The sequence below is a fragment of the Myxine glutinosa genome, chromosome 5 (genome assembly GCF_964187855.1).
Source record: "Myxine glutinosa chromosome 5, kmMyxGlut1.1, whole genome shotgun sequence".
Taxonomy (NCBI): Eukaryota; Metazoa; Chordata; class Myxini; order Myxiniformes; family Myxinidae; genus Myxine; species Myxine glutinosa.
The window spans coordinates 87,569,070-87,586,336 of NC_136265.1; the positions used below are offsets into that span (position 1 = coordinate 87,569,070).

Here is a 17,267-nt window from a genome sequence, read left to right on the forward strand (position 1 = left end):
AAGACATAACTATACTACAAATGGGCCTATATGTTGATCGTGTGACTAACTATCGGGGGCAAACCTTTAACCTTTAATGCCTTCAATGTGCCAATCTCAAAACCGCAGCACTGCCCCCCTCCCTTGCCAGACTTGTCCCCGAGTCGAACCCACACAAGTGAGAACGACTGGTTTTGAGAAAGGTTTGGGACTTGTTTTTAAATTACGTGTGACACTTAGATGTGGTTCCCCTCTAACATTTAATCTAACTCCCTGTATGTGACAGTTTTACAACCCTAGATATGTCCCACCTACTGCGTTGTGTAACTAACTAACAGACTCACACCCACAGCTAACCGAATTGCGGAATTGTTTTGAAACTAAACATAAAGCCGCTGGGTAGCATCCTATTTACAACACTAAACCTAATTATTTACATTTCTATAACCCAGGACCTGTTCTTTTTTGAAGGAAGTTTGGAGGGGAGAAAACACAGCAATGCACCAATGCACCAATACACATTTCACAAAAAGTTCACATTTCAGATGTCATATTTGCTGCTTGGCTGCATCTTCTTGCTTCCTGCTTCATCTTCGATGTGCAATAAAAAAAAAAAACTTAAAGGTCTTCTTTCCTGGCACACCAGAATACAATGTACAAACCGTTTTTATTGCCAGCAGGGCCAATCTCATGTGGTCCGAATGCGTGACATCGACGCCACTTAAAACCAGTGGTCCGCAGGTGCAAGGTAAGTTTGCAGCAAATGACTGCTCAGCAAAAAGGCAAGGCCACAGAACATGTGGTCCATGTGGTGTATTGTAGTGCAGCAAAATGCAGCAGGGGTGCCGCACAGGTGGAGTCAGTTGCAGCTGCACAGTTCAGTGTTCCTGCACACTTCCCCTCCAAAATGGTTCCATGGGTGGGGAGGAGAGACAAAGCACAGTTAGCAAAGGAAAGGACGCAAAGGTACACATCAATATGAGGCAATGCAACATGAGGGGCGCGGGAGAGCGAGCAGAGCAAGCTCGTCCATAACCGTTCGTACCCCCCCATGTCAGCCTACATTACCCTTGCCCTTCCCTGAATTTACAATTTACAAATCCGTCTCTACGTTTTGTCTCCCATATCCCCCTCTAAACCAAATTCGTCTTCCAATCCCTCCCAAGAAGGAAGGAATGGAATAAACACATTGTCAAATCACGTCGAGATGCGTCTCACCCACTCAAATCGTTCACAAAACCTGGTGTGGAGTTCTGTCTCCCTTGTTGAGTGGATGTGGATGGTGCGAAGAGACTTCCTCATCCTAACTACACTAGTTACATTAACTCAGTTAAACTACCCGGGGTCATGCCCTGCCAATTGGCATCTTTAAACTATGTGGTTCTAAAAACCAATTCCCATTGACCATCATGTGATGCCATCCAATTTTGGTCTCACTCCCCAATTTTTCTTACTGTGCCTTTGCACAATTTCGGGGCTGGGTCGTGTGGCTCCACAAGCAGGTCCACCTACCTGCGCACCTCCGCCACTGAAGTCGCCACCCGAGCTTACCTTGCTCTTTGCGAATACCCTAATTCAGGGAAGGCCCCTCCTGGCTCTCTCACCCCTCTGATGCCCTCTCTGGCATTGGGCTACCCGGGTCCTTCTCCTGGATCCTCGGGCCCCACTGAACATTACTCTGACTGGCTCCCAGAGCCTACCTGTGGCCTCACCTGGCCGACAGACTACCAGTGGCAGAGTGCTTCAATAACCATACGCACCAACAAAGCCCACACGCCCAGCCATTCACTGACTCACGCACCATCCAAAGCAATACCTTGCCTCTACTCGCACCACAAATGTCAATATCCATACAATTTACCGAGGCCCTCCACATGACTTTAAGCTACCCTCCCCAGGTATTCGTGAAGGGGTCCATCTCCCCACATTCACTCCTTCGCACCATGCATTCCACACCACTCACTCCACACCATTTATTCCACACACCAAGCTCTCTTGCACACCTCTTGTGCTCTTACACCTTTTCTCCACTTGCACCCCATGCAAGTCAATTCACTCAACACAATTCCACCTGTCCTCAATACACCACTCATACACCACCTCTGGTTATCCCCAACCAATGCCTCATTTGCTTAAGCTCATCCACACACACAATTTCTCCACACTACTACACACACACAGCATCATCAGTAGTGTATATATGTTGCTTCTGGGACACTCTCATTTTCCCATTGACTTACATGTTAATTTTTCCCCTCCCTCATTGCCCCAAAACACCTCTATTTCTTTCACCCTGTTCTTTACGAACCTTCTAACCTTTTGACATGTTATCCTTATTCATTAGACCACTTAAACAATGGTCCTTCTGTGTGAACCTGTGATCCTTCTGACCTTATGGACCTTTTAACCTTTTACTCTTAATATCATCTGGTGAATCATCTTTGGCCCACTCAAACAACGACCCTACAAATATTTGTTTATGCGTGGGAAATAATTTAATTATCTTGCCACTCTCTTCACCATCTAATATATTAACAAAAAATATGTTTGAGTTTGGTTCTTTATTAAGATATTTTAACTGAGCTAAGATAAAATGGTAAACCTCCCTCAATGTTCTTGTTTGAGCACCTCTAATGCCACACACTTTTTGGTAGGCTCTGTCCACCTTTTGTTAAGCTCCGTCCACTTTTTGGTAAGCCCGCCCCTTTTGTTAAGCCCCGCCCACTTTTTGCGAAGCCCCGCCCACTTTTGCTAAGCCCCACCCACTTTTGCTAAGCCCCACCCACTTTATAAACTCTTTAGCATTGTATCATTTCCAGGTAATACATTACATCATTTTCAGGGAATTCCCATCACATCATTTCCAGTTAAGACACGCCCAGCGAATTTCCACAGGAAATGACACACCCAGTCCTTATAAAAGGCACCGACCACACAGGCTTTTTCAAACACGCTTTCTGCTTCACTTGAGAATGGACTACTATAGAATGGACTTTCTGCTTCACTTCCGTTTTCCGGTCCGGTCGTGAGAGGACGCTGGCGTCGTTTGCTCGCCGCTTCTCTGACTGGACCATTGTCCGTGTCTTGCTTTCCTGGTGGTCGTGGCGGATTTATGGCCATTGAGTCTTCCTCTGCGCGGTCCCGGCTCTGCTCTGCTGCTCCGGGCTTCACCTGCTCGGCTCCATCGCTGTTTCCTCGGGCCCACTCCCGTTGGTTGTGTCGATTGTTTCGCCTCCTCACCCTTGGCCGCGTGCTCGCTTTGCCTTCGCTCCTGCTGGCATGGCTCTGCGGTACTCTGCCGCAAGGCTTCTCCTGCTTAAAACCCGCTCCACCCCATCATGCATCTCTGCAATCAGATCGAATGGACTCCTGCGTCGACCCAGGTACATTCACCGTGGCTCCGGTCGTAAGTTTGTTTATTTACAATCAGGTCACTCCATCCCCATCCTCTGGTCGGCTCAGCGCACTCCCACTCATCGTCCCAACACACCTGGTCACAACAACGCACAAAATCGCACCTCCTGTCTGCGAACCCTGGCCAAATCACCTGGATTCATACCCGCCGTACAAAACAACATCAAGCTCACCCTGTTCAATACCCGGTCCCTCAACAACAAATGCCTCATCCTGAACGACTACATCCTGGAAAATAAACTGGACTTTCTCTGTCTCACTGAGACCTGGCAACAACCACTGGACTACTACACGCTCAACCTCACCACACCCAATGGATATTCTTACATCAATAAACCACGCTCGGAGGGCCGAGGTGGTGGAATTGCCGTTATTCACCGACAAGACATCAAGACCAACCTCATCTCCATCTCATCTGCTCCATCATTTGAACACCTGGCTTTTAAACTCTCTGGTCACACACAGTCAGTCATGGCTGTTGTCGACCGCCCTCCCAAACCACACCCATCATTCCTGTCTGACTTCTCCTACTTTCTGACCCAGCTATGTTCCCTCTCCCCCTCAATCCTCCTCCTTGGTGATTTCAATATCCACATGGACTCCACTGACTCCACGCTAACCACTGACTTCACTGATTTACTCACCTGCTTTAACCTCACTCAACATGTCAACTTTCCTACCCATAACCGTGGTCACATTTTGGACCTTGTCTGCTCTACTGGACTAATTTTGCACCATCTCTCTGGCTCCGACCTCACTCTCTCTGACCACCTAGCCATCACTCTGACCATCAACATCCCCACCCCAGCACCAAGGCATTATCGCACTATCAACTTCCGTAAGCTAAACGCTTTTTCACCTGCCTCATTCTCATCGACCCTCTCTGAAAAAATGTCCACTTCTCCCTTCGTTGACCTCCACACCCCTTCTGACCTCACTGACTACTACAACCACACTCTCTCTTCCTGCCTTGACCAAATTGCGCCTATAAAAACCAAAACAGTTTCTTTCACCCATTCTGCTCCCTGGTTTACCCCTGAGCTCCGCCTAATGAAAACTCGTGCTCGCCAACTTGAAAGACTCCGCAATAAAACAGGTCTCACAGTTCACTCCCAGGCCTACAAGGACCACATACAACACTATAAAGATGCCCTCTCCCGCGCCCGCTCCGCCTACTACTCTCAAATTATCCACTCTGGCTCCGGAAACCCAAAAGCACTCTTCTCTACAATAAACAAACTCCTCAGCCCCCTGAACACCACCACCCAGTCATTCACAATAGACAACTGCATCTCCTTCCTTTCATTCTTCCAACGCAAAATTGAAAACATCTACAACAGCTTGACCACCGCCGCACCCGCTCCCCCTCAAACCACCTGCCCCCCCTTATCCTGCCATCCCCTGTCTCAATTCTCCCCAGTCTCCCCTACTGACCTCTCTGAACTCCTCATCGGAATGAAAACTGCCACCTGCACTCTTGACCCCATCCCCTCCAGCTTTGTCAAGGCCTCCCTTCCTGCTCTTTCTCCACTTATCATTGCAACAATAAACTCCTCCCTGTCTACAGGCATCGTCCCACCATCCCTCAAAATTGCTGCTGTTACCCCCATTCTGAAAAAACCTGGACTAAACCCTGACACCCTAAATAACTTCAGACCCATCTCCAACCTACCCTTTCTGTCAAAGGTTTTGGAACGCGCTGTAGCCACTCAACTCAAGCATCACCTCTCTGCCAATAACCTGTATGAAACATTCCAATCCGGATTCCGGTCCAACCACAGTACTGAAACTGCTCTCCTCAAAATCACCAACGACCTTCTCCTCTCCTCTGATGCTGGCAACCTCAACATTCTCATCCTCCTCGACCTCAGCGCTGCCTTTGACACCATCGATCACACCATCCTCCTCACCCGACTTGAAACCACCTTTAACATTACCGGCACTGCCCTCTCTTGGATTAAATCATACCTCTCTGACAGACGTCAGTTCATCTCCATCAATAACTGCAAATCCCCCACTGCTCCCCTCCCCCAAGGTGTCCCCCAAGGTTCAGTTCTTGGCCCCCTCCTCTTTATCCTTTACCTGTCCCCCCTCGGTCACTTAATCCGCCGTCATGGTCTCCAATTCCACTGCTTCGCCGATGACATCCAGCTTTTCATCTCCACCAAGTCCATCTCCACCGCCACCCACTCTATCCTGACAAACTGCATCACTGAAATAAAATCCTGGCTTCAAATCAACTTCCTCAAACTTAACTGTGATAAATCTGAAATAATCATCATTGGCCCAAAAACGCTCACCAAGTCCACCCATAACTTTGCCCTCAACATCGACGGTTTCCCAGTGTCCACCTCCCCTCACATCCGGAATCTTGGCATCATCTTTGACCAAACCCTCTCCTTCGACAAATACACTAAACAGATCACAAAGACAGCCTTCTTCCACCTGAAAAACATCGCCCGTCTCCGTCCATCCCTCTCCTCTGTGGCTGCAGAAACCCTCATCCACGCCTTCATCACTTCCCGTCTGGACTACTGCAATAGCCTCCTTTATGGTTCACCCTCAACAATCACCAATAAACTCCAATACATTCAGAACTCCGCTGCCCGTCTACTCACCCATTCCCGGACCCGTGACCACATCACCCCCGTCCTTTACAAGCTTCACTGGCTCCCCATCTCCCAGAGAATCCAGTACAAAATCCTCCTCTTGACCTACAAAGCCCTCCATAACCTGGCCCCATCCTACCTGGCTGACCTCCTCTCCAGACACACTCCCACCCGCAACCTCCGCTCTGCTGGTACCAACCTCCTGACCCCCCCCCATCCGGACCAAATTTAGATCCTGGGGGGACAGGGCCTTCTCCATCGCTGCTCCCACCCTCTGGAACTCGCTACCTCACACCATCAGAGACTCCTCCTCACTCACCACATTCAAAACATCACTCAAGACCCACCTGTTCAACACTGCATTCAACATTTAACCCACAGCATCTAACCCCTGACTATCTCCTCTCCTTCTCCCTCCTTTGTGCTTTGAATATTTCCCTATTGATTCTTCTTTTTTTGCAATTGTCTTTATGTTTTGCTATGCGTTATGTTTTGCACTCTGTCAAAGCGTCTTTGGGCTTCCTGAAAAGCGCTATATAAAATAAATGCATTATTATTATTATTATTATAGAGTCCCTGTATATAGAGAGTTGTGTCAACTCAAATTTGGACGCCATTTTGTGTCTAAGTGTGTCGGATTAGATATACATGTACATTCGCGATATGGGGTGATATATTCTAAACCTGCTAAAAAAAAATTTACGACACATATTTAGTCTTATTATTACATACAGGTGATATTTGTTTTGTCAAAAACTCAGCTATTGCCGTGAAAAAGAGCTGTGTGGTGATATTAAAAGTGGTATGGCAATGCATATTACAAGCCAACACTGCATATAAGAGCTAACATTATAAGTAAGACAAACCAATGCTGTCGTTCTCTGAATTTTAATCACTTTTAGAAAGGAGTGTGGGTATATCCAATATTTTTTAAAGGGTGCCGAGAGCAATTCCGGTGTAGGACTTCCAGCCGACATATAGTCTAACACACTTAAAACAAATTCTGTACGTGGTATTGCCATATTTCTATAGTGTACAACTTTAGTTTTATTGACATTTATATTCAATTTCCATTGTAATGATTTAACAAGCTGCAAGTCAGCTTCTGTCTCTGACATAAGGAAAACGTCATCGGCATCTAGTAAGATTGAAACGTTCATTTATTACTACACCCTTGCCCAGAACTCTGATGGATATTGCCTGATCGATTAATATGTTTCATAGCTGGCGACTTAATTAACACTTAATTTTCGACTGCGCCAAGCCGTAATTAAACAGAGAAAAAACTTTTAAAAATACCTGCAGTGTTCACGGTTCGTCTAGTCAAACAGATATGGAAAAGCACAGATAAGACGTCGTATTCACCATAACTTGTTTAATTTCACCAGGAACACGATGAGGCCAACACAGTAAACATTCAGTACAAAACTTGGTTCATACATTCAGTACAGAATCTATACATCTTATATTTCCCAGATTGGTTTGAACAACCAAAAGCAGAACAACCAGTCATTTTGTTTGGCAATAAATAACATTCCCGTACCAAGCTGACGTTCACGCACGGTGAAGTTAGACACAAAATGGCGCCACGAAATCACGTGAGCAGAAATCTCGGGTCAGCGCATGGCGCAACTCTCTTTATACAGGGACTCTAGACTACTATGCCGAAATGGAATGGGATAACTTTGCTATTCCTTGGAGTCCTACTACCTGTGTAGAACTCAACCTTCAGATTGATGAACTGGACTCGAACCTCTTATCAATGGAGGTAAGTTTGTTTATTTATTTATTTATTTATTTATTTAATTAATTACTAATTTAATTATTTATTTTAATTTTTTTTTTTTTTAGATGAGACTCGTGTAAGAGTTGACAAAGTTTATTTTAATATTCATAGAGCTTGATTTATACAAATAAAAATATTGTATTAAATTAATACATTGTTATTTTCTTTCACAGGAAATTGTATCTGAGATACGAAATGAAAATTCTGCTTTTAACACAACTTGGGATGAAGTTATTTTTTTGTTTGAAGACATTTTGAACAACCAAGACCCCCAGAACGAGTTCTACCTTGATGACCCAGCCAAAGAGTTATACCTTGGAGATCCACAAAATCCTGAAAAAGAGTTTTACCATGATGATACTTGTTGTGAGTTATCAAAACAAAACCCACTGAACAAGTTCTACCTTGATGAGCCAGAATACAAGTCATACATTGGAGACCCACAAATTTCTGAAAATTGGGAAAGGGGAATTCTCCCTGATGGTCCGCAGTTATACTATGTGAGACACATCATAGAAACCCTAAAAAATTGGGCAAGGAGAGTTCTCCCTGATGGTCCGCAGTTATACTATGTGAGACACAGCATAGAAACCCTAAAAAATTGGGCAAGGAGAGTTCTCCCTGATGGTCCGCAGTTATACGATGTGAGACACATCATAGAAACCCTAAAAAATTGGGAAAGGGAAGTTTTCCCTGATGGTCCGCAGTTATACTATGTGAGACTTATCACGGAAACCCCCAATATTTCTGAAAATTGTGGTTCTACCTTGGGGACTTGGAAAGATGGTTATATTTTTGGAGACTCGGAATGGGGGTTTTGTTTTGATGACTCGGAATGTGATACCTATCTTGGAGGCTCAACAGGATTGTGGTTATACCTTGGGAACTTGGAAAGTTGGTTTTATTTTGGAGACTCTACCTGTGGGATTCCTCTTGGAGACTCTTTGGATTCTAAAGCAATGAACAATGTTCTTTATTTAATGACGCTTGATTTAAGCAATATCAAGAAAGTTCGAGGAAGAAAATGCTGGAAAATTCTTTCTTCCCATTTCTACTTCTTCAAACTTGAAAGCCTTGAAAGACAGAATTGGCAGAAGCGGCAAAAAAAAAAAAGAAATACGTATTTAAAAAAAGAAGAAAAGAAAGATTATGTTAGGGTTTGGGTGGGATTTTGAATGTGAGGGTTAGGGATGGGGTTGGGTTAGGGATGGGGTTGGGTTAGGGTTGGGATTTTGAATGTGAGGGTTAGGGTTGGGGTTGGGTTAGGGATGGGATTGGGTTAGGGTTGGGATTTTGAATGTGAGGGTTAGGGTTGGGGTTGGGTTAGGGATGGGATTGGGTTAGGGTTGGGATTTTGAATGTGAGGGTTAGGGATGGGTTGGGTTAGGGATGGGGTTGGGTTAGGGTTGGGTTAGGGATGGGGTTGGGTTAGGGATGGGATTGGGTTAGGGTGGGATTTTGAATGTGAGGGTTAGGGATGGGGTTGGGTTAGGGATGGGGTTGGGTTAGGGTTGGGATTTTGAATGTGAGGGTTAGGGTTGGGGTTGGGTTAGGGATGGGATTGGGTTAGGGTTGGGATTTTGAATGTGAGGGTTAGGGATGGGTTGGGTTAGGGATGGGGCTGGGTTAGGGTTGGGTTAGGGATGGGGTTGGGTTAGGGATGGGATTGGGTATGGGATTGGGTTGGGTTAGGGATGGGGTTGGGTTAGGGATGGGGTTGGGTTAGGGATGGGTTGGGTTAGGGATGGGGTTGGGTTAGGGATGGGGTTGGGTTAGGGATGGGGTTGGGTTAGGGATGGGTTTGGGTTAGGGATGGGTTTGGGTTAGGGATGGGGTTGGGTTAGGGATGGGGTTGGGTTAGGGTTTGTATATTATTATGACTCACTCACACATAGACACACACACAAAAGTTAAGCCCCAACTGGAAAGTTGAGGGATTCTGTGTTTGGGGTTCACAGATTTAAAAACGTATCCCCATTATACACACACAAAAGTTAAGCCCCAACTGAAACGTTGTGGGATTCTGTGTTTGGGGTTCACAGATTTAAAAACGTATCCCCATTATACACACACAAAAGTTAAGCCCCAACTAAAAAGTTGTGGGAATCTGTGTTTGGGGTTCACAGATTTAAAAACGTATCCCCATTATACACACACAAAAGTTAAGCCCCAACTAAAAAGTTGTGGGATTCTGTGTTTGCGGTTCACAGATTTAAAAACGTATCCCCATTACATTTTATTTATTTATTTATTATTTTCAAGGGTATTATCTGCTTACTTGTGTTTTTTGTAATTCGTGTGAGTAAAATGAACCCAAGATTTCTTCTCCATTTAAATGATATAATTTGTAGGTCCAAGGGTTTGTAGCTATTACATCAACGATTTTAAATAATTCATTAGTCCATCTCTTTGTATAACCTTTCTCAAAATGGCTTTTCCATTTGTATATTCTTACAATATCACCAACTTTGAACTTGGGCTTTCTCAAATTAATCTCCTTTTCATATTCTAATTTTGTAAATGTTTCTGATGGTTTTGATTTTGTTGATGAATGAACTGTATTATTGTAATTATCTACAATATCCTGAATTAAATACACCCATTTTTGAGAACCGAGTTGTGTGAATTTTTTATATAATTTCTCTTTTAAAGTACGATTAAAACGCTCAATAACAACTGCCTTTCCTTCATTAAAGGTGCTGTATAATTTAATACCCTTCCCCTTAAGAAATTTCATGAATATTTTGTTATAGAACTGTGTTCCCTCATCAGTCCATAACTTCTTTGGTTTCCTTTTATCCCGATCAAATATTAGCTTAAAGGCTAACATTAAAGTATCACCCCTTTTATTTTTTAAAGGGACAACCCAGGCAAATCTACTCCTCAAATCAATAACGGTTAAAGCATACCTGTATCCCCCCTGTCATTATTCAATTCAATTAAATCAGCGGACCATATGTGGTCGGTGTATTTAGAATAAACTTTCCTTCTTTTAAACTTTGTGATTATAGGTTTGTGTAATTCATTAGCCAAAAGCTCCTCAGTCTTGATAACATCATTGGAGTCTAATAGTTTTTTGAGGGTGAATAACCAAGACCAAGTTTCAATTTGACACATCATTTTTTTTAACAATAAACCTATCAACTTTCTCTCTCAATGTAGGATTTTGTATCAAAGACAAATTATATAACATTTCTCTGTCTGCTTCATGTTTTTCATCCAATGTAGCGGTTTTCCCATAAGCAATATCATGCTTCATACACACTTCATCAACCCTATTTATAGGTTTAGACCAAGATTTAGGATTGTCAGCCTCATCTAATCTTTTATCCAAGTTTGTTCCTGGACCACAGAACGAATATCCAGGTAGATGTAATTCCCCTGGAATTCCAGTTGTTGTAAATTTACTTCCTGAGAGAAACTTTTGTATGTCTCCTCCTCTTTTAGGAGAGATGAATTGGCACTTTTTAGAGCCACACACTTGACATATTCCTTTTTGATAAACTCTATTATTTTTAGCTTTAACATAAGAGATATTTTTGGATTTAGTTTTCTTTTTACATTTGAGACAATAACTCATATTTATTTATCAGAAAAATTCCGACAGAGGATCAAAACATTTTTGGTTTTCAACATATACATTTCTATCTTAATTTTTAAAACATAAAGAATCCTAAGGAATGCCTTCACTCTCTCCTCCATTTATTTACAAATAAAACTAACTAAAGTCAAAAACACCAACATCATCAACCACATAATCTTTTTCTTCTTCTTCTTCTTCACCACTTTCTCGTTTAAATCTCCTCCCTGAAATTGAAGACATTGACGTTGTTATTTTTGAAACCATTATCTTCATAAGAGTTGTTAATTCTTTAATTTCCTCTTCGGTGCATTGAGATTGATTTATTTGCTGTAATACACTCAATCTTTTACGAATCTCACTGATTTCCATTTTTTTTTATTTTTCCTCCCCCTCTCTTTGCTCCCTTTCCTCCCTCTCCTCCTTCTCCTTTTTCTCCCTTTCCTCCTTCTCCTTTTTCTCTCTTTCCTCCTTCTCTTCTTTAACTCCTTCCTCATTTATCTTAGCAATTTTTGATATCAATATTTTCACAGCATTCATTCTTTCTTTATTTTCCTCTTCGGTGAGTTGAGATTGATCTTCTTGCTGTAATACATCTACTCTTTTTTGAATCGCTCTGATTTCCATCTCCCTCTCCTCCCTCTCTCCCTTCTCTCTTTTCTCTCTTTTCTCCTTCTCTTCTTCAACTCCTTCCTCATCCCTTGCTACCCTTGAGTTTAAACCCCAAAGAATATTATACATATACTCATCTGGATTTTGAGATATTCTTGTATCTATAATTATTTTTCTCATAATAGGATACCAATAAGATTTGTTGACGATTTTTAAAGTTTTATGTTTCATAACTTTGGAGAAGTTCATTTTTATTTAATACTTTAAACAAGTCTCTATTTGTGGGTTTAACAATATCAGTATAAGGCCAGTTTTTTATGACAAAATTCCCATGTATATGCTCCAAATCATAAGGTATGTAATACCGAGCACCCTTTTCTTGTAGGTATCCTTGAATACAAAAATTATAATTCTCTTGTAGTCTTCTTCCTGCCATTTATGTATCAGAAATATATGTGAGATTAATATTATGACAGGTAATACCACCCCATCTTCCCACTACCAAATCGGTTTGTATTCCTCGGCTTTCTATCCTTATCTCATGACATTCCTTCTTTGTCATGCTAACCATCGCTATACTATCATATATTTTTCTTTTCTTAAAACCACGTATTTGTTGTTTATTAATTGTACTTCCACATAAATCCATATCCTCACCAAGTGGATAATATTCTTCTTTACGAGACTGATTCAAATCATGTAGGTCTTCTATGTTTATTGAAAAAGACCAATTATACCCTAAATCAGGCATATCGTACCCCCATTTATTAATTCGCATATTAACTATATGTCCTTCTTTATAAAATTCAATTGTAAGCAGGTAGTTAAATTCAATGAGGAAAGGTGTATGGTCAGTATAACCAGGTGTTGTGGTTGTAAATTTTACTTGTTTAACAAAACGTGCTGTTTTCTTTAAAAATATATATTGTGATAAATCACTAAATCTAATTAAGTCATTTGCATCTGTAGGGTTTGGATAATTGATTAATTTATAAGTATTCTTCATATTAATATTTTTACTTACACTATATTTTTGTCATTCAGCCTGTGCCTTTGTATAATAATTTGATAAATCAATATCCTGAGAGGATTTTCCAAAGATAGAACCATCTTTTCCAACATAAGTCATTTATATTAGATTAAAAATGATATCATAAAAATTTTCATTATTGTTGAGTTGAAATAATACATATAAACATAATTGACCACAACATTTAGAATTAATTTCTTGAACTTGAAATGTTTGATAAACACCATTCTGTAAGAATTGTATTACTTCAACAGGTGGTGGCATACCATAACTATCAAAATAATATTTATCCTGACTATTATGAATACAAACCCAATGAGAACCATTCTGTGTGTCTAAATTCATAATAATATTCTTTGTATTCTTATTTATATGTATTAATTCATCTCTCATACAAATAACCACATTATCAATTTTTTGTGTTTTACAATACTTAGTAAGTTCTATATTTGACGTTGTATTCTTTCCAAATTGTTTAAACCATTTATCCATTTATTTATGAGAAAGATACAATCCATTACCCCGTTTAGTTAGTTTAACACCCGCTTGAGCGATAGAGGAAAGCATATCTCTAACCAACAATCTAGCTTTATCAGGTAGACTTTCAAGTTTTTGAGCAAAATCTACAATTACACCACTTCCACTAATTTGTTTCTCCAACTCCTTGTTATGTCTTTCCAATTCTTTTTGAGCTTTTAGTTGTGCCTTCCTTCGTTAGCAGTTTTTACCGCTGCTGAAATACCACCAGTCAATGCTCCCGCCGCACTTAAACCAGCAAATAAAGGAATTAGAAACGGGAGAAATCCTCCTCTTGACTCGTCTATTGAATATTTCTTCAACATAGGTTTTGTCATTTTAATTTTAAGTGAACCAGTATCATTTATTGTTTTTACTTGTGTGTGTGTGTGAGTAAAACATCAATTCTTACAGCTCCTTTTCTTTGAATTGTATTAACATTAATAATACAAGGCTTTTGATTTTGAATACAAGATGTTAATTTATTAAGATTGATTTGATTAACATATACCCCAACCATTTATTTATGAGAAAAAACCTATGTGATATTAATCATAACACCATTATCTGTATTAATCTGTAATTCTGTTTCCTCCAAAAGCAAACAATATGCATTAACCTCTTCACTCTCCCCTCTTTCAATGTATAGAGAAGTATCCACTCGATTAGACTTTATAGTTTCCTTTTGAGAACTCAGGTCAATTGTGTAGATTGTATAAAGTTTTTGAAACGCAACCATATCCAAAATAGGATCATTATTACCATTACTTTCACACACCTTTTGGTAGGACTTGTAGGCTTCCGCATAATCATTTTTTTCCCAATCAATTTCCAATCTATCTCGCGGATAAAATGTGCCATCAAGAGAAACCCGAAGTTGTTTCACCTTAGAATTATCACTCAACACATTATTTTTATTAGTACCGTCCTCTCCATCTGGTTTTTAAAAAATGAGCCAGAGGTATCGTGGCTTTCCTTGAAGAACACCCAAATTCCAAGTGTAGGTAGTGTCAGGGAATAAATATTCAGATTGACAATATTGCTAGAATATATATATATCAATGTAATCTTGTTTAAAGTGGATATGTTTTACTTTACGAATGAGTAAAGTGCATAGAACTAACAGGTGGGCAAGAGAGTTAATTTAAGGAAACAGAATGTGTAATGCACTGGGACTGCCATCTGTGTCTATCAATTTAGCCTGTGTTCCATAGATGGAACACAGGCTGCAAATTCTTCCTCAGCAGGTCAGAGTATTTGACCTCTTGAACAGAAATAAGTACAAGCTAGCCAAGAGAGCCAAATAAGGTTTTGGGAAAAAGGGACACCCTGCATGCTCTGTAACATCAAAGGGTTTTGGGGCTTTAAAACCAAGAGAAAGTTGCATTGGGAGAGAGAGAACTGGGAGAGTGATGGAGAAGCAGTGGACGAGCAGAGTGGACGGGGAACAACTGAAGACTGGTCAGCAACTGAACGAGCTTCAAAAGACCTACAGACCGAGCTTCAACCAAGACCTACCAAACGAGCTTCAAAAGACCTACAGACCGAGCTTCAACCAAGACCTACCAAACGAGCTTCAACAAAGACGAACAAAGACTCATTAAAGATCTCGGCTTAGTATACAACAATTCTCAAGTATACAACAAATTCTGAAAAGTGAATAAAACATTGATTTTGCTAAACCGAGTCTCTTGAAGTTTTAGTAACATAACACCAGAAATTGTTAATAATTCTCCAAGAAGTGGTGGCCCGTAGGGACTCAACTGCCCAGGTAAACAAGGTAAGCTTTTGTTTGTTATCTGTGTAGTCTGATGTTAATCTGTGCAAAATAGTTCAGTGTTTGAGTTTTGTGTGTTTGTTGATGTGTGGAAGGGAAAACACGAGGCCTTTAACAGGTTTCAGAAATCATGACGATTTTTTCTCTTTTTCTTCCAAAATTTATGTATACGCATTTTTCAGGGATGGTGCCATGGACCGTCACAAAGATCCACTAAAGCCTTTTGTCTTTAGAAAAGGTGCTGTGCTTTCATGAAGGACCACTGATATGGTATATACTGTAATTATTGTACGATTTTTTTAATTTCAGAAGTCATGACGAAAAAAATTTAAAAAAAAAATAATAATAAATTTTTATTTTTTTCTGTAATTTGAAATTTTTTTCGGTACATTCTACGAGTGCAAAGCGCCACTAACGTATCCCGGGACGTTAGCGAAAAAGGGTGCTGCATTCGTCCAGTCATGAAAATATTTTGTGTATTCATTTGATTTTATGCGTTCTTTCAGTTCAATGGTCTGTGTTACATATCTTCCCATTCCTTTTGTATGATGATTCAAATTTGCTGGGTTCCTACGGTTGAGACTTATATAATATTTTTCCTGTGGTGAGCCTCGTTTTTGATGTGGTCACGAGGGACGAGTCGATATGCTCTCGCACGAGTTGGACAGCGTTTTTCAAGCGATTTTTAATGCGATTAAAAGCGATTTTTTAAAAGCGATTTTACAGTAAAAAAGCGATTTTATACAGCATCTGTACAGTAAGCCAAATAATGGTAAAATCGACTGGCTCGATTTTAAGTCATAAAAAAATTCCATTGTGGCACAAATATGGGTTTTTGTACCTTCATAAGAGTTAATTCAAAGCGGTTTGGATGCACGTCTGCATTTTATGCACATTTATGTGTGTGATTGGCCAAATGTGCTCTTATGAACACAAGAAATTGTAATCTTATGAATTATGATGTTCTGACAGGGATGACTTGATGAAGTGCACCATCAATTCATTTTTCCCATGTAGGACAGTAATGTAATTTTTAATTTCTAATGTAATGTTTGTAATGCAACGTAATTTAAAAAAAATAAAGTTTCCGTGTCATCTCCAAGTAAGACTTGCACACACTGATGCCAGTAATTGTATCCTGCCAGTGGAATGCGTGCAGGCAGGTTGCCCATGGCAACCGTTTGGTGTTGTGTTCTGGGCCCCAGCCCACACTTCTACATATGGGATCAGAAGCGATTTTTAAGATGTAACCTCTTTCACCTTTTCTTGCCCTACACCCCCCAACCTTCCCTTGCCCTTTCCCCCTCCCTCCTTCCGTCCCCCCCTATCCAAACCCCCCATTTTTTCTTCCCTTCTGTATCCCTTCCCCCTTCCTTTTTTTCTCTCCAAACTTACTTTTACCTGTATATTTACATCCTGAGTAAAAAAATAAATATATTTTTAGGATTTTTTATGGCGGCGGCCATCTTGGACCACAGCTAAAAATCCTTCAATCAAGATGAAATTTAATGAGAGCCAATCCCATGCTACTGTGATCCGGAATCTCTAAAAGAAATAATAGAACCATCGAATGTACCTTTGATCATTTTATATTTCATCTGTCTTTTAAGATTTTAAAAAGGGAATTTATTGATATAAGATACTATGACATTTGACAAGGCAATTAAATGGAGGGAAACCAATGATGAAATATATTGTGATCTGTTTATACATGAATGAATTTACATGTACATGAATTTGTTGACCCCAACCCAATCCTAACCCTAACTTCATTCTACCATTATCCACCCCCTCCAAATCATGTTATATTACTGATTGTATGAGGCATGTATAGGATCGTTGATTGTATGGGATTGAATGGGATTGCATATCCCATATGGATCCCATATTGATTTAGCATATCACCTCATTATGTGGTCTTGCTGTGTTTTTGTGTGTATGGGTGTGGTTATGTATGTGTGGGT

General features: G+C 40.7%; 1 protein-coding gene across 1 annotated transcript; it reads left to right on the top strand.

Annotated features, from left to right (window-relative positions):
* Window positions 1–776: 776 nt before the first annotated feature.
* On the top strand, window positions 777–14,833 carry LOC144892145 (uncharacterized). The gene is made up of 5 exons (XM_078777377.1): window positions 777–860; window positions 1,761–1,877; window positions 7,609–7,770; window positions 7,962–8,887; window positions 14,800–14,833. The coding sequence occupies exons 1-5, from the start codon at window positions 777–779 to the stop codon at window positions 14,831–14,833; spliced, it is 1,323 nt and encodes a 440-aa protein (XP_078633503.1).
* Window positions 14,834–17,267: the final 2,434 nt, after the last annotated feature.